The sequence below is a fragment of the Mobula hypostoma genome, chromosome 1 (genome assembly GCF_963921235.1).
Source record: "Mobula hypostoma chromosome 1, sMobHyp1.1, whole genome shotgun sequence".
In the NCBI taxonomy this organism is placed as follows: domain Eukaryota; kingdom Metazoa; phylum Chordata; class Chondrichthyes; order Myliobatiformes; family Myliobatidae; genus Mobula; species Mobula hypostoma.
In genome coordinates this window covers 123,704,988-123,728,428 of record NC_086097.1, presented here as the reverse complement: position 1 = coordinate 123,728,428, position 23,441 = coordinate 123,704,988, and the positions used below count along the sequence as shown (strand labels likewise).

General features: G+C 41.9%; 1 protein-coding gene across 1 annotated transcript in view; it reads right to left on the bottom strand.

Annotated features, from left to right (window-relative positions):
- The window catches only part of LOC134350232 (protein disulfide-isomerase TMX3-like), a 161,658-nt gene that overhangs the window by 96,429 nt on the left and 41,788 nt on the right, over positions 1 to 23,441 (bottom strand). Inside the window, exons 5-8 of the mRNA XM_063055243.1 lie at positions 22,981 to 23,026; positions 14,632 to 14,712; positions 13,104 to 13,203; positions 5,319 to 5,396 (exon numbers count right to left, since the gene is read on the bottom strand). Coding sequence (XP_062911313.1) covers positions 5,319 to 5,396; positions 13,104 to 13,203; positions 14,632 to 14,712; positions 22,981 to 23,026 — 305 coding nt within the window. The remainder of the gene's footprint in view (positions 1 to 5,318; positions 5,397 to 13,103; positions 13,204 to 14,631; positions 14,713 to 22,980; positions 23,027 to 23,441) is intronic.

Genomic DNA, 23,441 nt, shown 5'->3' with positions numbered 1-23,441 from the left:
ACTCTCTTGTTGCTGATGCCATCAGGAAGGAGGCAGAGGAGCCTCAGGACTCTCGCCACCTGGTTCAGCAACTCCTATTATCCCTCAACCATCAGGCTCTTGAACCAGTGGGGATAACTTCATTCAACTTCATGTGCTCCATCATTGACTGAATGGACATACAGACCTCCAAACAGTAGTAAGCTTGTGGTCTACAAATTACAATGGGAGATACAAAGTGCATGCTAAAAGGGCAATGTTATAATAGTCATGGGGGATTTAAATATGCAGGTAGATTCGGAAAATCAGGCTGGAGCTGGATTCCGAGAGGGGGATTTCTAGAATGCCTATGAGATGGCTTTTTAGAGCAGCTCATGGCTGAGCCCCTAGAGGATCAGCTATTCTGGATTGGGTATTGTGCAATCAACCGGAATTGACTAGAGAGCTTAAGGTAAAAGAACCCTTAAAGGAAAGTGATCACAATATGGTCGAATTCACCTTGAATTTTGAAAAGAAGCTAAAGTTAGATGTATCAGTATTACAGTAGAGTAAAGGGAATTACAGAGGCATGAGAAGAACAGCTGGCCAGAAGTGACCGGAAAAGAACACTGGAAGGGATGATGGCAGAAAAGTAATGGCTATTATTACTGGAAGCAATTCAGAAAACACAGGATATATACATCCCAAAGAGGAAGAAGTATTCTACAGGAAAGATGACACAACCGTGGCTAACAAGAGAAGTCAAGACCAACATAAAAGCCAAAGAGAGAGCATATAACAGAGCAAAAACTAGTGGGAAGTTAGAGGTTTGGGAAGTTTTTAAAAACTAAAACTAAAAAAGTCATTAAGACGGTTACTATTATTAGGGAGATGGTTCTTGGGAATCTGAAAGGTCTGAAGGTAGATAAGTCACCTGGACCAGATGGTGTACACCCCAGCATTCTGAAAGATGTGGCTAAAGAGATTGTTGGGGTATTAGTAATGATCTTTCAAGAATCACTAGATTCTGGAAAGGTTCTGGAAGACTGGAAAATTGCAGATTTTTTTTTAAGGTAAAAGAAGAGAGAGAGGCAGAAGAAAGGAAATTATAGGCCAGTTAGTCTGACCTCAGCAGTGGGAAGCTGTTGGAATTGATTGGTAAGGATGTTGTTTTGGGGTACTTGGAGGCACATGACAAAACAGGCCATAGCATGGTTTCCTCAAGGGAAAATCTTGCCTGACAGATCTGTTGGAAATCTTTGAAGAAATAGCAAACAGGATAGACAAAGGAGAATCAGTTCATGTTTTGTACTTGGATTTTCAGAAAGCCTTTGACAAGGTGCCAAACATGAGGCCACCTAATAAGCTACGAGCCTATTGTATTGCAGGAAAGATTCTAGCATGGATAAAGTAGTGGCTGATTGGCAAGAGGCAGAGTGGGAATAAAGGGAGTCTTTTCTGGTTGGCTGCCGGTGACCAGTGGTGTTCCACAGGGGTCTGTGTTGGGACCAATTCTTATGTCAATGATTTGAATGATGGAATTAATGGCTTTTTTGCAAAGTTTGCAGATGATATGAAGATAGGTGGAGGGGCAGGTAGTTTTAATGAAATAGAGAGGCTACAGAAGGTCTTAGAAAAAATGAAAGGTTTGACTATTTTCTAAATGGAGAGAAAATACAAAAGAAAACTGAGGCGCAAAGGGACTTGGGAGTCTTTGTGCAGGATTCCCTAAAAGGTCAATTTGCAGGTTGTGTCTATGGTGAGAAAGGCAGGTGCGATGTTAGCATTCAAGAGGACTGGTTGGTTGGTTGTTCGTCCATCGTTAACGTCGATGAGGACCTCGACACCATTAAGATGGTGTCGAGACTAGCGCGTGATTTGGATTTAAGTGAGGGAGAGTTGTGCAGCGTCAGCCTCACTCTCTCTTCCCAATTCCCATCTGGATCCAGTGGCAAGACAGAGTCTAGACAGCTGGAGATGGGACTAGGTGCACAGTGGATGACCAGGACGTCTTCTGTGTCTTGTCCTGCTCTATACGTTCCACGACGCTTGCAGAGACCGCCTTCTTGACTGTTGGACCTTCCATTGGTCTCGTCCGCTCAATCCGCCGGAGTCTGTCTTCACATGCTGGGATAGACAACTCCCTATCTCACCGAGGGTTTGAGACCCGTCGGCTACCCTCACCTGGTTTAGCCGGCTTGTCGAAGCCGTTGCCCAGGGTGTGGTCGCTGTCGCATGCAAGCAGCTACGGGGAGCCACAGGTGAGAGCTGAGTGCCAGGTGGGGACCAAAGGTGGACTAACCGCCCTGAAAAGGACGCGACATGTTCCCCCACCAGAGGTGCTACCCCTCCCTGACACCCCATACACCCAAGAGGACTAGAATACAAAAGAAAGGATGTAATGTTGAGACTTTACAAAGCACTGGTGAGGCTTCACAGAGTATTGTGGGCAGAGTTGGACACCTCATCTTAAAAAGGATATGTTGAAACTGCGGAGAGTTCAAAGAAGGCTCATAAAAATGATTCCATGATTGAATGGTTTGTCATATGAAGAGCATTTGATGGCTTGGGGCCTGTATTCACCAGAATTCAAAAAATGAATGGTGACCTTATTGAAACCTATCAAATGGTGAAAGGCCTTAATAGAGTGGATATGGAGAGGATGTTTCTTATGGTGAGAAAGTCTCAGACCAGAGGACACAACCTCAGAATAGGGGGGCGTTGTTTTAGAACTGAGATGAGGAGGAACTTCTTTAGCCAGAGAGCAGTGAATCTGTGGAATTCTTTGCAACAAGCAGCTGTGGAGGTCAAGTCTTTAAGTATATTTAAGGCAGAGGTTGATAGGTTCTTGATTAGTCATGGTATGAAGGGATAGGGGGAGAAGGCTGGAGATTGGGGCTCAGAGGAAAAATAAATCAGCCATGATGAAATGCCAGAGCAGGCTTAATGGACCAAATAGCCTAATTCTGCTCCAATGTCTTGTATCTTTCTAGGGCTGTTCATCTCATGTTCCCAATATTTATTTATTATTTCTTTTTCCTTTTGTCTTTGCACAGTTTGTTGTTGTTTGCTCATTGATTGTTTGTCTGCCCCGTTGGGTGCGGTTTTTCATTGATTCTATTATGGTCCTTGGATTTACTGAGTATGTCCGCAAGAAAACGAATGTCAAAGTTGTTTACGGTGACATACGTGTACTTTGGTAATAAAATTACTTCAAACTTTTGAAATGTGAAGTATTTCAGCATTTCGTGCATTACCGGAATTCAGAGTCAAAACACTGTTGATGTTGGAAATATGAAACCAATGAGGATGCTGGAAATTCCCGACAGGTTAGAAACACCTACGTTAGACGTTGATGAACTTGCATCAAATCTACATAGCTAATCTAGCTAGTTGTGACATAAACAGGAAAGGCTAGTTATGTAACAATGTTGAATTTGAGCCATTCGTTCGTTATGTGCCATTTCGTATGACGTGGGTGATCATGTTCTTTCCATGACCATGTCTGTTCCTGAAAAATTTTTCTACAGAATCAGTTAGCCATTGCCTTCTTCTGGGCAGTGTCTTTACCAGGTAGGTGACCCAAGCCATTACCAATGCTCTTCAGAGATTTCTACCTGGCATCAGTGTTCGCATAACCAGGACATGTGATATGCACCAGCTGCTCATGCGAACATCTCAACCTGCTCCCATGGCTTCACGTGACTCTGATCAGGGGGTCTAAGTAGGTGCTACACCTTGCCAAGGGTGACCTGCAGGCTAGCAGAGGGAAGGATCGCCTTACACCTCCTTTGGTAGAGAGGTATCACCACCCCACCACCCTCAGATGAGGAAGCAGAAGAGTGTGTTACTAAGTTTGCAGATGACACAAAAGTTGTTGGTAGCGTGGACAGTGTAGATGGTTGTTGTAGGTTACAACAAGTATCAGATAGGATGAAGAACTTGGCTGAGAAGTGGCAGATGGAGTTAAATCCAGTAAAGTATGAAGTAGTTCACTTTGGAAGGTCGAACTTCAAGGCAGAATACAAGGTTAACGGCAGCAGTCTTAACACTGTGGAGGAATGGAGTGATCTTGGGGTTTGTGTTGATAGATCGCTAGAAGATGCCATGCAAGTTGATAGTGTGGTTAAGAAGGTATATGGTGTGTTGCCCTTCATTAGTTGGGGAATTGAGTTCAACAGTTGCAAGGTAACCTTACAACTCTATACCACACTTGGAGCATCGAGTTCAGAGGAGATTTACTAGGATGATGACTGAATTAGAAAGCATACGTTTCCACGATAGGTTGAGCAGCTAGGGCTTTTCTCCTTGGAGGGGAGGAGGATGAGAGCTGAACTGACAGAGGTGAACAAGATTATAACAGACATAGATTGAGTGGAAAGCAAGATACATTTTCCCAGGCCAGAAATGGCTAACACAAGGGGGCATAACTTTAAGGTGTTGGGAGGAAAGTATAGAAGGGGGATGTTAAAGGAAAGTTTCTTTTAAATATATAGAGTGGTGGGTGCATGGAACAGGCCATCAGGCATGGTGGTGGAGGCAGATACATTAGGCACATTTAAGAGAATCTTCGACACGTAGGTACATGGATGAAAGAAAAACTAAGGGCTACTGTAGGAGGGAGGTATCAAATTGATTTTTGAGTAGGTTATCATGTTGTCACAACATCGTGGGCCAAAAGGACTGTACTGTGCTGTAGTGTTTTGCATTGCCTTAACTCATCGTGTTAAATTTGAGTTAACTAAAATGAAAGGTAAGCTCATGAATTATGACTACAGTTATTTTTAGCTTGTTTTTTTTGCTGTCTTTGACTATAATTTCACTGATAGAAGTGCCTTATTTATATATTTTTATATAACAAGTCACCGTTCACCAAAAAGATCAACTTTGATATCACTATTTACTTTGATTGATTTTTCCCCCAGAACTTCCACAAGTAGCTATAATGTAAGGTATTGACTAGGTAAATCAATATTTCAGGAACCAAATTATACATCCCAAGCTCCCTGAAGTATCTTGAACTCGCATTGCAGGAAACTTATTTCTTCCACAGTGGTCAGATTTCAATTCATTCATGCAATTCTCTTTAAGTGTTAACTTAGCGGTAATGAAATGTAATAAATAATGTATATAAAGAATTAAACTACAATATGAATAATTCTATGACTCAAACATGAAAGGTGAGAAACTTTATAAAAATAAAAACTGTTCACCTGTAGCATAATTGAAACCATTTTGAGAAGGGGAAAAAGGGCCACAATGATGCTGCTTTGAGGTCCTTCTAGCTATCTCCCGCATAATGGCATTTACATCACGGAACAACTATCACTGGGCTTCCTTAAGTAATTTGAGAAGTTTACCTGCGGCAAAGCATCCTCTGAAGCAGAAAAGAAGTAGGTGTACACAATCATTTCTGAGGCCACTTCAAAGAACTTCTCCTGAAGGGAGCAGAATGCCAAATGATTAATGCCAAATAATTCTCCATTTTCCCTTTCCATTAAACAAAAAAAATCTTAGCAATTTCATAAAAATAATTAACATGTTTCCCCAGATTCACTCATTGTTTACTGATTAATAATTGTTAAATACATTCATGATTCAGAGACATAGGACCACTAGCACTTTTCAGTGCAAATGCTGACAAGTTTCTGGAATTGTGTGCGTACACAGAGTGATGAATTAACAGAGCAAGATTGGTAGCTGGTATCAAGTGGCAGAGAGCTACTTGCTGGGAGTTCCAGCACTTAAGGGTAGCACAATAATGTAGCAGTTAGCACAATCACTCTAAAGAGCAATAATCACCAATCGGGATTCCATTCCTGCCTACGTCTGTACAAAGTTTCTGTGTTCTCCCCATGACCATGTGGGTTTCCTCTGGTTGCTCTGGTTTCCTCCCACATTCCAAAGGAATACGTTTTTGGTTTGTAAGTAGTGGATATACTATCAATACACATCAAAGTTGCTGGTGAACGCAGCAGGCCAGGCAGTATCTCTAGGAAGAGGTACAGTCGATGTTCCGGGCCGAGACCCTTCGTCAGGACTAACTGAAAGAACAGCTAGTAAGAGATTTGAAAGTGGGAGGGGGAGGGAGAGATCCAAAATGATAGGAGAAGACAGGAGGGGGAGGGATGGAGCCAAGAGCTGGACAGGTGATTGGCAAAAGGGATATTAGAGGATCATGGGACAGGATGCCCAGGGAGAAAGAAAAGGGGGAGGGGGGGAAACCCAGAGGATGGGCAAGGGGTATAGTGAGAGGGACAGAGGGAGAAAAAGGAGAGAGAGAAAAAGAATGTGTGTATATAAATAAATAACGGATGGGGTACGAGGGGGAGGCGGGGAGTTGATTTTGCCAATCAACTGTCCGGCTCTTGACTCCATCCCTCCCCTTCCTGTCTTCTCCTATCATTTTGGATCTCCCCCTCCCCCTCCCGCTTTCAAATCTCTTACTAGCTCTTCTTTCAGTTAGTCCTGACGAAGGGTCTCAGCCCGAAACGTCGACTGTACCTCTTCCTAGAGATGCTGCCTGGCCCGCTGCATTCACCAGCAACTTTGATGTGTGTTGCTTGAATTTCCAGCATCTGCATCTGCGTTTTTAAGTGGACATACTATGTTGGTGCTGGAAGCATAGCAACATTTGTGGTTCCCAGCATAATCCTTGCTGATTTGATTTGACGCAAACGATGCAGTTCACTGTATGTTTCGATGTAAATGTGACAAGTAACGCTAATCCCTTTAATCTCTAGAATAATTAATTTCAGATCTTTATTATACTTGTTGAATGATCAATGAGTGAAAGCACAAGGCCTAAACTCAGGAAAGTCTGTGCATCAAGTTATTTCCTTGCTATTTCATTCAACGATGCAATGTAATGTTAAAACACTAGAGGAACTGATCAACATTCTGCTACGCTAACACACTGAACCATACAAGTTTACAGCACGAGGCCATTTAGCCCAGAATGTTGGTATTAGCTTTACTGGAACAGCTGAAAATGATGTCAACTGTCTTCCCCCATTTTTTTTTTTGCAATACTTCAACTGTCTGTACCTCAGTAAGTTCTTGCTACAACTTAGCTTCCATACTGCAAACAAAAATATTTAAAACAATAGCGTTTGAATTCTTCCTTTAGCAAAATGGTCGACCTTCCCCCACTCCCATCGCAACACCTCTGCACAGATTTAGTACTTGAGGAATGTTTTTCACCAATTTGTTACCAAAATCTTATTTTTCCATTAATAAATCTCCACTTGGTCTTCTCTACTCCAATGGAAATTGTTCCAGTGAATTTCGTTCAACTATTATTTCCTACATCTAGCAATCAATCTGGTAAACTTCTATGATGCCTTTTGCTCCTTTAACAAATTGATCTGTACAAATTTATAGTTACTTTATATTTGTTATCCATTCTTCCCATTTAAAAGCTAAAGATCCTTTTATCATTTTTCAATGTCTAAATTTGTTAGCACTGACCTTTGGGTTCAATCATTCCAATTCCTTTCAGCAATACCAATTTATCTAAACTCATCCCTGATCTGGATGAGCTCCTTACCAACAGTATCTCATTGCCAATTTTATCAAAACTTCTGTATCTGTGAACTTTTAGCCTTTTATCAAATGATCCAGCTGCCTAAATTAACCTGAACATTTCTAAGAAGCTCATTCATTTTATAGCATGATTTTGAATTCTAAGAGCATGTAACAAGACCAGACTCACTGTCCTAAAATTACTCAGTTTAAAGGACTGGAGGTGTTATAATTGAATGTATGAAGAATACAGAACATGGTAGGTGATGTTGTAGCACAGTTTGAGATTGGCAGGTATGACATGAGCAGTGATGCAGTATGAGAGAGAGAAGCTAAAGTCAGATGTATCAGTACTACAGTAGAGTAAAGCGGTTTGCAGAGGCATGAGAGAGAAGCTGTCCAAAATTGATTGGAAAGGGACACTAGCAGGGATGACAATAGAACAGCAATGACTGGAGTTTCTGGGGGTAATTCGAAGGTGCAGGATAGATATATCCCAAAGATGAAGTATTATTCTAAAGGGAGGATAAGACAACCATGGATGACAATGGAAGTCAAGCACAAAAAAAAGCAAAATAGAGGGCATATAACATGTCAGAAAAATAATGGGAATTTAGAAGTTTTTAGAAACCAACAGAAGGCAACTAAAAAAAACACAAGAAGAGAAAACAAGAGAAAATCTGCAGATGCTGGAAATCTAAGCAACACATGCAAAAACACACAATCCTAATGAAGGGTCCTGACCTGAAACTTTGACTGTACTCTTTTCCAAAGATTCTGCCTAGCCTGTTGAGTTCCTCAAGTATTTTTGTGTTACAAGGAGAGAAGAGTTGAAATGAGAAGATAAGCTAGCCAGTAATATAAAAGAGGATACCAAAAGATTGTTCAGATATATAAAGAGTAGAAGAGAGGCGAGAGTAGATATCCAACCACAAGAAAATTACGCTGGAGAGATAGTACTAGGGAACAAAGAAATGGTGGTCGAACTTAATAAGTATTTTGCGTCAGACTTCATGTGGAAGGCACTAGCAGTATGCCGGAAATTCAAGTGTGTCCATGGGCAGGAGTGAGCATAGTTGCTATTTCTAAGAACAAGGTGCTTGAGAAGCTGAAAGGTATGAAGGTAGATCAGTCACATGAACCAGGTAGACTACAGGTTGCTTTAAGAGGTGGTTGGGGAGATTGTGGAGGTATTAGTAATGATCTTGGAATCACTAGATTCTGGAATGGTTCCGGAGGACTGGAAAATTCCAAATGTCACTCCACTCTTTAAGGGAGGGAGGGAGGCAGAGGAAAGGAAATTTCAAGCCAGTTAGCCTGATTTCACTGGTCGGGAAGATGTTGGAGTCTATTAAGGATGAGGTCTCAGGGTACTTGAAGTACATGATAAAGTAGGCCAGATTCACCTGAACCAACATGGTTTCCTTAAGGGAAAATCTTGCCTGGCAAATCTGTCGCGATTATTTGAGGAAATAACAGGCAGGATAGACATGGGAGAGTCAGTGGATGCTGTTTACTTGGATTTTCATAAGGCTTTTGACAAGGTGCCTCCATGAGTTTGCTTAACAAGATAAGAGCCCATGGTATTACAGGAAAAATACTAGCATAGATAAAAGATTGGTTGACTGGCAGGAGGGAAGAAGTGAGAATAGAGGGGGTCTTTTCTGGTTGGCTGCTGGTGACTAGTGGTGTTCTGTAGAACTCTGTATTGGGATTCTTTTCACATTACAAATCGACGGTTGGGATGACGGATTTGATGGCTTTGTGGCCAAGTTTGCAGACAAGACAAAGACAGGTGGAGGGGCAGATAGTGTTGAGGAAGCAAGGAGTCTGCAGAAGGACTTAGTCAGATTGGGAGAATGGAAAAAGGAGCGGCAGATGGAATATAGCATTGGGAAGTGTATGGTCATGCACTTTGGTAGAAGGAATAAACGCATACAATATTTACTAGGGACAATATTTGCAAAGGGACTTGGGAGACTTTGTGCAAGATTCCCTAAAGATTAACTTGCAGGTTGAGTCAGGGTAAGGAAGGCAAATGCAACGCTAGCATTCATTTTGAGAGGACTAGAATATTAGAGCAAGGGTGTGATACTGAGGCTCTACAAGACATTGGTCAGACTACATGGAGTATTGCGAGCAATTGTGTGCTCCATATCGAAGAAAAGAGGTGTTGGTATTGGAGAGGGTCCAGAGGAGGTTCATGAGAATGAGTCCAAGAATGAAAGAGATAACGTATACAGAGCATTTGATGGCTCCGAGTCTGTAATCGCTGGAGTTTAGAAGAACAAGGCTGTATTTCATTGCAACCTATCGAATATTGAGAGGTCTGAAAACAGTGGATATGGGGGGAGGACGCTTCCTAAGTAGGTGAGTCTAGGACCAGAGGGCACAGCCTCAGAATAGAGGGACATCCATTTAGAACAGAGATGAGGAGGAATTTCTTTTAGCCAGAGGGGAGTGAATCTGTGGAATTCATTGCCACAGATGGCTGTGGAGGCCAAGTCATTGATTATATTTAAGGTGGAGTTTAATAGGTTCTTGATTAGTCAAGGCATCAAAGGTTACCATAAGACCATAAAAAATAGGAGCAGAATTTGGCCATTTGGCCCATTGAATCTGCTCCGCCATTTCATCAAGGCTGATCCATTTTCTCTCTCAACCCCATTCTCCTGCCTATCCCCGTAACCATTCACATCCTGACTAATCAAGAACTTTATCAACCTCCACCTTAAATACACCCAATGACCTGGCCTCCACAGCCACCTGTGGCAACAAATTCCACAGATTCACCACCCTCTTGCTGAAGAAATTCCTCATTTCCATTCCAAATGGACGTCCCTCTACGAATGAGCCCTCTGGTCCTAGACTTCCCCCTCTATAGGAAATATCCTCTCCACATAAACTCTATTTAGGCCTTTCAACATTCAATAGATTCAATGAGATTCCACCCCTATTGTTCTAAATTCCAGCAAGTACACGCCCAGCGCCATCGAACGTTCCTCATACGATAACCCTTTCATTCCTGGAATCATTCTCAAGGGCCTCCACTGAATCCTCTCCAATGTCAGCACCTCCTTTCTTAGATAAGGGGTCGAAAACAGCTCACAATACTCCAAGTGAGGCCCCACCAGTGCCTTATAAAGCCTCAGCATTACATTCTCACTTTTATATTCTAGTCCTCTTGAAATGAATGCTAAAGTTGTATTTGCCTCCCTCACCACCAACTCAACCTGCAAGTTAACATTTAGGGAATCCTGCACGAGGACTTCCAAGTCCCTTTGTACCTTGGATTTTTGAATTTTCTGTCCATTTAGAAAATAGTCTGCATTTTTGTTTCTTTTACCAAAGTGCGAGACCATACATGTCCCGACACTATACTCCATTTGCCACATCTTTGCCCATTCTCCTGAACTGTCTCAGTCTTTCTGCAGCCTCCCTACTTCCTGAACACTACCTGCCCCTCCACCTATCTTTGTGACGTCCACAAACTTGGCCACAAAGACATCAATTCCATCATCCAAACCATTGACATATAACATAAAAAGATGCAATCGCAACATCAACCCCTGCAGAATACCACTAGTCACTGGCAGCCAACCAGAAAAGGTTGCACTCTTTGCATCCTGCCAATCAGCCAATGCTCTATCCATGCTAGTAACTTTCCTGTGATAACATGGGCTCTTAACTTGTTAGCAGCTTCCTGTTTGGTACCTTGTCAAAGGCCTTCTGAAATTTCAAGTTCACAACATCCAGATTCTCCTTTGACTATCCTGTTCATTATTGCTTTAAAAAATTCCAAAAGAGGGGAGAAGAAGATGGCAGCGCAACGCAGCGCGCACGGCCGCTCAGAAATGATATCGTATTTGTAAGTAGGCACCATGCACAATCCTGATTTGATGGGGACAGATGTGAGAAGCACGGAGGAACACCTGGAGTAACTTCTGAAATGCCGCTTCGCTGCCGCTGCTACTGTGCGATCGAGAATCTCCGGAGGGGAAGGCCCCAAATCCTCGGCTTTGCCTATTGTTTAGCGGCCGGGGCCGGGGTCGAAGTGCTCGGCAGAGATGGTGCTTGGTGTCGGAGGGCTGATCGGAGGCTCGAAGTTTTTGGACGGACTCAAGAGTTGGCTGCATCGGCAAGTTTGCGGCGCTGGAAGCTCATGGCAGGGAGAGTTTTTTCTTCCTTCTACCATCTGTGTGAGATGATGGGACTTTTTTTTTTACAATGCCCATGGTCTGTTCTTTATCAAATTATGGTATTGCTTTGCACTGTTGTAACTATATGTTACAATTATGTGGTTTTTGTCAGTTTTTCAAGTCTTGGTTTATCTTGTGTTTCTGTGATATCATTCTGGAGGAACATTGTATCATTTCTTAATGCATGCATTAGTAAATGACAATAAAAGAGGACCGCGTGTCCTCATAATCCAATCTAAATCTAAAGATTCATCAGGCAAGATTTTCCCTTGAGGAAACCATGCTGACTTTGGCGGCCTACTTTATCATGTACCTCAAGTACCATGAGACCTCATCCTTAATAGACTCCAACATCTTCCCAACCAGTGAAATCAGGCCAACTGGCCTAAGATTTCCTTTCCTCTGCCTCCCTCCCTTCTTAAAGAGTGGAGTGACATTTGCAATTTTCCAATCCTCCGGTACAATTCCAGAATCTAGAGATTCTTGAAAGATCATTACTAATGCCTCCACAATCTCCCCAGCCACCTCTTAAAGAAACCTGTAGTCTATCTGGTTCATGTGACTGATCTACCTTCAGATCTTTTGGCTTTTCAAGCACTTTGTCCTTAGTAATTGCAACTAAGCTCACTTCTCCCCATTGACACTCTCAAATTTCCAGCAAGCTGCTACTGCCTTCCACAGTGAAGACTAGCGCAAAATACTTACTAAGGTCGCCCGGCATTTCACGACATACACCGGTGATATTAAACCTGATTCTCATTCTTTGAACCCCATTACTATCTCTCCAGCGTAATTTTCCAGCAGTCCGACATCTAATCTCACCTCTCTGTTACTCTTTCTATATCTCAAAAAACTTTTGGTATCTTCTTTGATATTATTAGCTAGCTTACCTTAGTATTTCATCTTTTCCCTCCTTATGGCTTTTTTCTTTGTCTTCTGTTGTTTTTTTTAAAAGCTTTTCAATTAGAGAGTGAAAAATGTATCAAAGCAATAACTTATTAAAGGTACAGAGTGAAGGCAGGAAAATAGGGATGATAGGGATAATAAATCAGTCATGATGGAATGGCGAGTACACTCAGAGGACCAATTCTGTTCCAATGTGTTATCATTTCCAAGCACATGTTTGTACAGCATTGGTTGGTCTAGCATTCAGTCCTAAAACCAGCATGCTTGAAAGAAAACAGCAAGGTTTGATATTCTCTTGAGCAGCACAATGTCCATGAGACAAGAGACACTTGTATCCTTTCAGTCACACATGATAGAAATCATTGATTTCTCTGGATTGGTCAGTGTAAACAGGATAGACCTTGAGCAAAAGTTTTATTTACATTTATATTCCTCAAAGTTTCTAAAGTTATTGCATGCAATTAGGAAAAGGTGATCAAAGCAGCTCTATGTTTAAAATAAATACTATTTTCATACCTTCAGTGGAGATTCACCTCCAACATAAACATAGAAAACCGGATGCCTCTTTTGCCAATGGTCAAAAAGTTGAGGAGTGGTAAGTGATCGCACCAGCGGCCTATTAATAAAACGAATGAAAAAAGTATCAAAATAATAACTTGTCAAAGTTCAAGTAAACATTTATTGCTGGTTTCACATGCCACACTTAAATGCGATTAACTTGGGTGCACAATAAATTAAACTCTTCAACCTTTCCCGATGCAGCCACTGTTCGTATGACTTACATTTCCTTGCTTCTATTTAACAAACACCAAAAACATGTCTATTCTAAAGGACAGACCTGCAAATTTAACACATAGATTCAATTAGATTATATGCAAAACTAAAATACAGTGAAACTTCATTACTCAGGCAAGCTTGGAACAGAGTCGACTACTGGAAATTATTCCAATTAACACAACACTTTTTTTTGGATGTTACTCAGGAGTATATTTTCCAGTCAACTTCAAAAGTTTCACAAGAGAATACAGGAACAGGGACCTTGGCAAGAGAGGGAGGGTGGAAATTAATACCCAGTGAGCCAGATGCCAAAACACAAGGACTTCTGAACAAGTAGATAGAGTATTATTTGAGCATTGCTGCAAATTAAGTGGAATCAGATTGAAAGATCCGGCAGAAATTAGTCATGGACATTAGCCTCGCCAGCACTGAGGACATCTTCAAAAGCCAATGCCTCAAAAAGGACCCCCAACTAGTCAGGACATACCCTCTTTTCATAACTACCATCAGACAGGCAGTATAGGAGCAAGAAGATTCACAGCCAACATTTTAGGAACAGCTTTTTCTCCTCCTCCTTCAGATTTCTGAAAGGATAATGGACTAATGAACATTACCTCACTATATTTGCTTACTTATTTAATGTTTTATATACATTTTTATTGTAGTTTATAGTATATTTTATAAATTGCACTGTACTGCTGCAAAATATTTTATGACATATGTCAATAATAATAAATCTGATTCTGAATGACATACCTAGGAAAGTGCCATACCTTTACAAACATCCACCCTTCACTAAACTACCTCTATTCACTTTCCATTCAATCTCAAGGACTGTTGGGTCTGAAGGCTCCTCATCATCTGACCCAAATTCTGATTTGCTTTGAAACAGCTTTGGCCTGTTCTCAAATTTTAATTCAAAATGTTCAAATTAGGATGACGAAATGAGGAATGTTTAACCCTTTTTCATAGCTTTGCATGTAATTCATTAAATACAGCTGACACAGACACTTCAACTTCAAATTCTCCTGCTTTTTCTGCTTTGCATGATCTTTACATCCACCCCAGGGGAGTTATGGGGGAAAAATGGGCACCTAATGTGTCATCCAAAAGTTATGACCTTTTGATAATCCAGTACTCACTCAAACCTTTAGCAGAATACAACTTAGATTTTTGTCCTCATTTCCCTGTGTGGGACATCAAAGGCCAGAGTGCTTCCAACTCAACTGACCCAAGATTTTAAAAGAAAACTGGCCATTTTACTCACCCTGACACCCTGTTAGCAAATTCAATTATATCTTCTTTCGTACGAGGTCCTCTGTAATTATAGGCAAGATCTCCCTTTAATCTGTCAATACAAAAGACACATTCTGATCAAATGCAAACGCCACAACTTATCAAGCATCACCTCTTGATGCAGGTGAGTAACTTCAAAGGACAAATTCTAGATGAATTCAAAAGTACAAGATTACAGGTGTCCCCCCACTTTTCGAACGTTCGCTTTATGAAACCTCACTGTTACGAAAGACCTACTTTAGTTACCTGTTCTCGCTAACAGAAGGTGCTTTCACCATTACGGAAAAAATCAGCGCGCGAAAAAAATCAGCATGCGATAAAAAAATCAGCGCGCACCCCGAGCAGCCGCTCTCCCCCGGATTCGGAATGGCATTCTCGCTGGCATTGCTTAAACACGTGCCTGTGAGCAGCCGTTAGCAAGTTCTAAGGTATTGGAAAAGCCTGAAAGAGCTCGTAAGGGTGTTACAGTTAGCGTAAAACTAGACGTAATTAAGCGTTTTGATCGTGGTGAACGAAGTAAGGACAAAGTGAGTTTGGCTTGTGGAAGTTGATGAAGATGATGTTGAATAAGTTTTGGCATCCCATGACCAAGAACTGATAGATGAAGAGCTGATGCAATTGGAAGAGGAAAGGATAACAAATGAAAGCGAATGCAGTGCGAAAGTGAAGTCATCCAGGAACTGAACGTGAAGCAACTGCGTGAGATTTTCGCTGCAATGATAAAGTACGACTTTAATTTTGAAAGGGTACGTCGGTTTAGGGCATATCTGTAAGATGGTTTGAGTGCTTACAAAGAACTGTGTGATAGAAAAATGCGCAAGGCTAAGTAGTCAAGCAAGCCTTCCACATCAGCCACAGCAGACGACGAACCTCGATCTTCGACATTGAGGCAGGCAGACATAGAAGAAGATGACCTGCCAGCCCTGATTGACGATGAGATGACACCCCAGTGTCCCACCACCCCAACCCCCAGGCTGCGGACAGATACCGATTCGCGGAGAATGCAGCAGTAGCTGGAACGCACTCAGCATACCTTTAAGAAAAAAAGCCGAAATAAACAAGCTAATTAATTAGGTAAACAACAGGAATTCTGCAGATGCTGGAAATTCAAGCAACACACATCAAAGTTGCTGGTGAATGCAGCAGGCCAGGCAGCATCTCTAGGAAGAGGTACAGTCGACGTTTCAGGCCGAGACCCTTCGTCAGGACTAACTGAAGGAAGAGTTAGTAAGAGATTTGAAAGTGGGAAGGGGAGATCCAAAATGATAGGAGAAGACAGGAGGGGGAGGGATGGAGCCAAGAGCTGGACAGGTGATTGGCAAAGGGGATATGAGAGGATCATGGGACAGGAGGTCCGGGGAGAAAGACGGGGCGGGGGGGGGAACCAGAGGATGGGCAAGGGGTATAGTCAGAGGGACAGGGGGAGAAAAAGGAGAGTGAGAGAAAGAATGTGTGTATAAAAATAAATAACGGATGGGGTACGAGGGGGAGGTGGGGCATTAGTGGAAGTGAGAGAAGTCAATGATCATGCCATCAGGTTGGAGGCTACCCAGACGGAATATAAGGTGTTGTTCCTCCAACCTGAGTGTGGCTTCATCTTTACAGTAGAGGAGGCCGTGGATAGACATGTCAGAATGGGAATGGGATGTGGAATTAAAATGTGTGGCCACTGGGAGATCCTGCTTTCAAACCCGACGCAGACTGGGACCATTCAGGGCCCCAGACAGTCCTTCCAGGTGAGGCGACACTTCACCTGTGAGTCGGCTGGGGTGATATACTGCGTCCGGTGCTCCCGATGTGGCCTTCTATATATTGGCGAGATCCACAGACTTAAAGCTGTAATTGCTGCCAAATGCGCATCTACTAAATACTGAGTTGAAGGGAGTGAAAACTTAAGCAATCAATTATTTTGTGTTTTATATTTCTAACCAATTTAGATCACTTTCTAGAGATCTGTTTTCACTTTGACATGAAAGAGTCTTTTTCTGTTGATCAGTGTCAAAGAAAGCCAAATTAAATACACTGTAAACAACAGGAATTCTGCAGATGCTGGAAATTCAAGCAACATACATCAAAGTTGCTGGTGAACGCAGCAGGCCAAGCAGCATCTATAGAAAGAGGCGCAGTCGACGTTTCAGGCCGAGACCCTTCGTCAGGACTAACTGAGTCCTGACGAAGGGTCTCGGCCTGAAACGTCGACTGCGCCTCTTCCTATAGATGCTGCTTGGCCTGCTGCATTCACCAGCAACTTTGATGTATGTTGCTTAAATACACTGTGATTCATTGTTGTAAATAATAAAACATGGAAACCTCCAAAGGGGGTGAATTCTTTTTAAAGGCACTGTACATAAAGACTTGACCTTCACAGCTGCCTGCAGCGAAGAATTCCACAGATACACCACTCTCTGGCTGAAGAAATTCCTCCTCGTCTCCATTCTAAAAGGACACCCCTCTATTCTGAAGCTGTGTCCTCTGGTCTTAGACTCTGCCACCATAGAAAACATCCTCTCCACATCTATCCTATCAAGGCCTTTCATCATTTCATAAGGTTTCAACGAGGTCACCCCTCATTCTTCTGAAATCTAGTGAATACAAGCCCAGAGACATCAAATGCTCTTCATATGACAAACCATCCAATCCTGGAATAATTTTCCTGAATTGGAATAATTTTCTTGAACCTCTTTTGAATCCTCTCCAGTTTCAGCACATCCTTTCTAAGAAAAGGGGCCCAAAACTGTTCACAATACTCCAACTGAGGCCTCACCAGTGCTTTATAAAGTCTCAACATTACATCTTTGCTTTTATATACTAGACCTCCTGAAATGAATGCTAACATCGCATTTGGCTTCCTCACCACAGACTCAACCTGCAAATTAACCTTTAGGGAATCCTGCACAAAGAATCCCAAGTCCCTTGGCACCTGAGTTTTTTTTTCTATTTTCTTTCCATTTAGAAGATAGCCAACCCTTTCAATTCTTCTTTAACGGGCACAACCATACACTTCTCGACTGTATTCTATCTGCTATTTCTTTGCCTATTCTCTTAATCTAAGTATTCTGTAGCCTTTCTACTTCGTCAAAACACCCTACTACTCTACCTATCTTTATGTCATCCGCAAACTTTAACCAAGCCATCAATTCTATCATCCAAATCATTGAAATATAATGTAAAAAGCATCAATCTCAACACAGACCACTGTGGAACACCACGAGTCACCAGCAGCCAACAAAAAGAAAAGGCTCCCTGTATTCCTACTCTTAGCTTCCTGCCAAATTTTTACAGCTTTATCCATGCTAGAATCTTTCCTGTAATATCATGGGCTTGTAGCCTGTTGAGCAGCCCCAGGTGTGGCACCTTGCCAAAGGCCTTCTGAAAATCCAGTTAACATCAACCAATTCTCCTTTGTCTATCCTGCTAGTTATTTCTTCAAAGAATTCCAACAAATTTGGCAGGCATGATTTTCCCTTGAGGAAACCATGTCTATTTTATCATGTGCCTCCGAGTACCCAGAGACCTTATCCATAATAATTGATTCCAACATCTTCCCAACCACTGAGGTCAGACTAACTGGCCTATAGTTTCCTTTCTTCTGCCTCTCTCCCTTCTTGAAGAGTGGAGTGACATTTGCAATTTTCCAGTTTTCCAGAGCCATTCCGGAATCTAGTGATTATTGAAAGATCATAAATAATGCCTCCACAATCTCTTCAGCCACCACTTTCAGTTTCTCAAGATCCTCTGTAGTAATGGTAACTTCATATACTTCATGCCCCCGACACCTGGAACTTTCACCAAACTACTACTGTCTTCCCAAGTGAAGACTGATGCAAAATACTTCTGTTGGCTTTGTGGAACAATCCATGTTCCAAGCCTATACTGGTATCTGTCCCCCACTTTTCTTTTGCTGCATCGACGACTGCATTGGCACTGCTTTCTGCACGCATGCTGAGCTAGTTGACTTCATTAACTCTGCCTCCAATTTTCACCCTGCCCTCAAGTTTACCTGGTCCATTTCTGACACCTCCCTCCCCTTTCTTGAACTTTCTGCTTCTATCTCTGGAGACAGCTTATCTACTGATGTCTACTATAAGCCTACGGACTCTCACAGCTACCTGGATTATTCCGCTTCCACCCTATCTCTTGCAAAACTGCCATCCCCTTCTCGCAATTCCTCCGTCTCCACCGCATCTGCTCTCAGGATGAGGCTTTTCATTCCAGGACGAAGGAGACGTCTTCCTTTTTTAAAGAAAGGGGCTTCCCTTCCTCCACAATCAACTCTGCTCTCAGACGCATCTCTCCTATTTCACGCACATCTGCTCTCAGTCCATCCTCCTGCCACCCCACTAGGAATAGGACTCCCCTTGTCCTCACCTACCACCCCACCAGCCTCCGGGTCCAAAATATAATTCTCCGTAACTTCCGCCACCCCCAATGAGATCCCACCACCAAGCACATCTTTCCCTCCCCCCCCCTGCTTTCTGCAGGGATCACTCCCTACGCGACTTCCTTGTCCATTCGTCCCCCGCCATCCCTTCCCACCAATCTCCCTCCCGGCACTTATCCTTGTAGGCGGAACAAGTGCTACACATGCCCTTACATTTCCTCCCTCATCACCATTCAGGGTCCCAGACAGTCCTTCCAGGTGGGGCGACACTTCACCCGTGAGTCGGCTGGGGTGGTATACTGCATCCGGTGCTCCCAGTGTGTAGCTTTCTATATATTGGTGAGACCCGATGCAGGCTGGGAGACTGTTTCGCTGAACACCTACGCTCTGTTCGCCAGAGAAAGCAGGATCTGCCAGTGGCCACACATTTTAATTCCACATCCCATTCCCATTCTGACATGTCTATCCATGGCCTGCTCTACTGTAAAGCTGAAGCCACACTCAGGTTGGAGGAACAACTTATATTCCGTCTGGGTAGCCTCCAACCTGATGGCATGAACATCGACTTCCCTAACTTCCGCTAATGCCCCACCTCCCCCTCGTACCCCATCCATTATTTATTTATATACACACATTCTTTTTCTCTCTCTCCTTTTTCCTCCCTCTGTCCCTCTCATTATACCCCTTGCCCATTGTCTGTGTTTTCCCCCCTCCCCCTTTTCTTTCTCCTTGGGCCTCCTGTCCCCTGATCCTCTCATATCCCCTTTGCCAATCACCTGTCCAGCTCTTGGCTCCATCCCTCCCCCTCCTGTCTTCTCCTATCATTTTAGATCTCCCCCTCCCCCTCTCAAATCTCTTACTAACTCTTCCTTCAGTTAGTCCTGACGAAGGGTCTCGGCCTGAAACGTTGACTGTACCTCTTCCTAGAGATGCTGTCTGGCCTGCTACGTTCACCAGCAACTTTAATTAATTTGGTGCCGCCCGGCACATAAATGTCGGCCCAGATCAGAGGCAATTGCCGATTGCATCGCCTCTGATCTGGGCTGACATGTACATGCCGGGCGGCACCTAATTAATTAGCTTGTTTATTTTGGCTTTTTTCTTAAAGATGTGCTGAGTGCGTCCCGGCCACCGCTGTACCTCTGCGTGCTTCGCGGATCGGTATCGGTTCGCTGTCCAGAGGGTGGGGGCCACTGCACCACCCAGACTCCGATGACTCAGCCTAACACACCATCATCAGTTTGCTCGGCAAGCTGACTTCTCGATTCTGGTAAGTGATACTACACTGTACATACATTATTTCTACTTTATATAGGCTGTGTATTTTTATGTGTTATTTGGTATGATTTGGCAGCTTCATCGCTTAAAGGTTACTGAACAGTGCAGGCAATGATTGTGGAAAAGTGGGATTATTTCTACTTTATATAGACTGTGTATTCATCATATCATTCCTGCTTTTACTATATGTTACTGTTATTTTAGGTTTTATGTGTTATTTGGCATGATTTGGTAGGTTATTTTTGGGTCTGTGAACGCTCACAAATTTTTCCCATATAAATTAATGGTAATTGCTTCTTCGCTTTACGACATTCCGGCTTACGAACCGTTTCATAGGAACATAGGAACGCTTTACCTTCGGATGGCAGGGGAAACCTGTATCAATAATATATACTGAACTCATTCTTTTCATTAGATCTGTACTGCTATTAGGTTACAATAAAATAGATTAATTGTCTTACTTTTCCAACTCAAGTCATACCATGGTATTATTGAATAGTAGAAAAGATACACCGTGCGAGATACCCATGATCTTCTGCTTCTTTCTAATATTGCTTAGAATGATTTAATTTGCTCAAAGTTAATTAGAGTATGGCGCAGGAAAGGCTTTTAACCTACTCGAAGATCAATCTATCCCTTCTCTCTCACATAGCCTTCCATTTTTCTTTCATCTATCTGCCTATCTAAGAGTCTCTTAAATGTCCCTCACATATCTGCCTTTATCACCACTTGTAGCAGCACATTCTGTGCAGCTACCATTCTCTGTGTAAAAAATCTGCCTCTAACATTCTGCTATACTTTCCTCCAATCGCCTTAAAGACATGTCCCTTGTATTATGTCCTGACGAAGGGTCTCGGCCTGAAACGTCGACTGCGCCTCTTCCTATAGATGCTGCTTGGCCTGCTGCGTTCACCAGCAACTTTGATGTATGTTGCTTGAATTTCCAGCATCTGCAGAATTCCTGTTGTTTGTCCCTTGTATTAGTCACTTTCATCCTGGGAAAAAATCTTGGGCTGTCCATTCGATCAATATCTCTTATCATCTTGTACACCTCTATCAAGTTACCTCTCATGTTCTTTCTCTCCAGAGAGAAAAACCCTAGCTCACTCAACCCACCTTTATGTTTTTTAATCCAAGTTTCATCCTGGTAAATCTTCTTCATAATTATGAAGGTTCAAAGCAATTTTATTGTCAAAATGCTTATATGTCACCATATACTACCTTGCGATTCATTTTCTTGCAGGCATTCACAGTAGAACAAAAAAAATAACAGAATCAACGAAAACTACACACAAGGACTGACAACTAATGTGCAAAAGAAGACGGTCTGTGCAAATACAGAAATAGAAGAAAAAATAACAATAAATAAATAATTACATGATACCAAGTCCTTCTGATAAATTAACCACAACTTGTATCCATATCATTTTGAAACTGAACTAAAATTTGAGTCACTGATGCTCTCATATTAAAATTGTTGCTGGCTTCAAAGTGTAAGCGAGATTAAAAATAGATTGAACCAAGCTTATTACATATTACACATTAGAAGCACAACCTTTAGTCCATCATCGTACTTCTCACATGAGTGCTTCATTGTACATGAGAATTCACTGGAACATGTACTAATTAAAAAATCACATTCAAGAAAAGGTAATACTAGATAATTTAGTTACCCCCCCCACCCCCCCAACTTCACTTCTGGAAAGTTATGAACCAATCATGATTGTGGAGCAACAGACAATGTGCTGCAGGACCTCAGTGTATCAAGTGTATCTGTGGGCAAAAAGGAAAGGAACTGTTGACATTTTGGGTTGGCATTGTATGTATGGAGGCTAGAAGTGTGACCATGAACACTGGTCATGTGTACCTTCCATAAAGTTTGGCACAAATGATAAAAAAGTGAACCCACAACAATCAGAGCTAATCTCAAAATACAGCATGGGCCAGAGAAGCAGAGTATGGAAAACATATGTATTCTCTGAAAAGCCGACGTGATAGGCAGTGCTCTTTAACACCTGCATCAAGCCTCACATTTTCCACTCTATTTAATGAAACAATAAAATTGTACGTCTAGGTTTCTCCAATAGTGGCATGGTAAGTCATAGAAGAAATGGAACTAGTTACATAAAGACCACAGACAATTTAAATAACTAGGCAAATAGAGTTTTAAAAAAATGTAAAAATATTAAGTCATCCACTGACGATTAACAAAAGAAACTGTGAAACAGTAAAATAAGTTTAAGATCTTAACATACAAATGAACAGGCAAACTAGCACACAGCTTCACAAAAACTCAATTAACAAGGTAATTAATCTCAGCCTTGTTGACCTTTAATAAAAAACGTGAACAAATAGTTGTGTAATTGCTTTCTATATCCCACTAATGTCTGCAGTAATGACAAATTTAACATGAACTATGCCCTTTGGAGAAGAAGTTAATGCTGATTAACTGAATCGATGTACAAAGCCTATATTTATGACCTCTCTTAACTATGTAAGTAAATTAAATTTGAATAGAATATACTTTATAGCTGCAGGAATTTTCTACATGTAACTCAGTCAATTTCCAATTCAAATCAATTCATAATGGAAACCTTCAACAATATTCTGTCACACCAAAGGCACAATACAATAACAAACATACAACAAATCTTAACTTACAATTTGATAGTTGGATAACCTCGGACACCAAATTCAGAGGCAATACCTGGGGGCAAAGTTTAAAATAGACTTAAAAATTATGTATTTCTAAATATATGTATTAGTTTACATGAGTTAATATTCATTCAACAATACAACAGCACTACTCAGCTTGGAATTGATTGGAATGGTGCTTCACTCAATAGACATTTTATTATTAGGTGCAGGAGTGGAACCTGGAGTCCATCCATTTCAAGTTTCAACAGGTTGTGCATTCAGAAATGCTCTTCGGCATACCAATGTTGTAATATGTGGTTATTTGAGTTACTGCCGCTTTTCTGTCAGCTTGAACCAGTCTGGAAGTTCTCCTCTGACGTTTCTCATTAACAAGGCTTTTTCACCCACAGAACTGTCACTCACTGAATGTTTTTGTTTTTCACACCATCCTCTGTAAACTCTAGAGACTGTTGTGTGTGAAAATC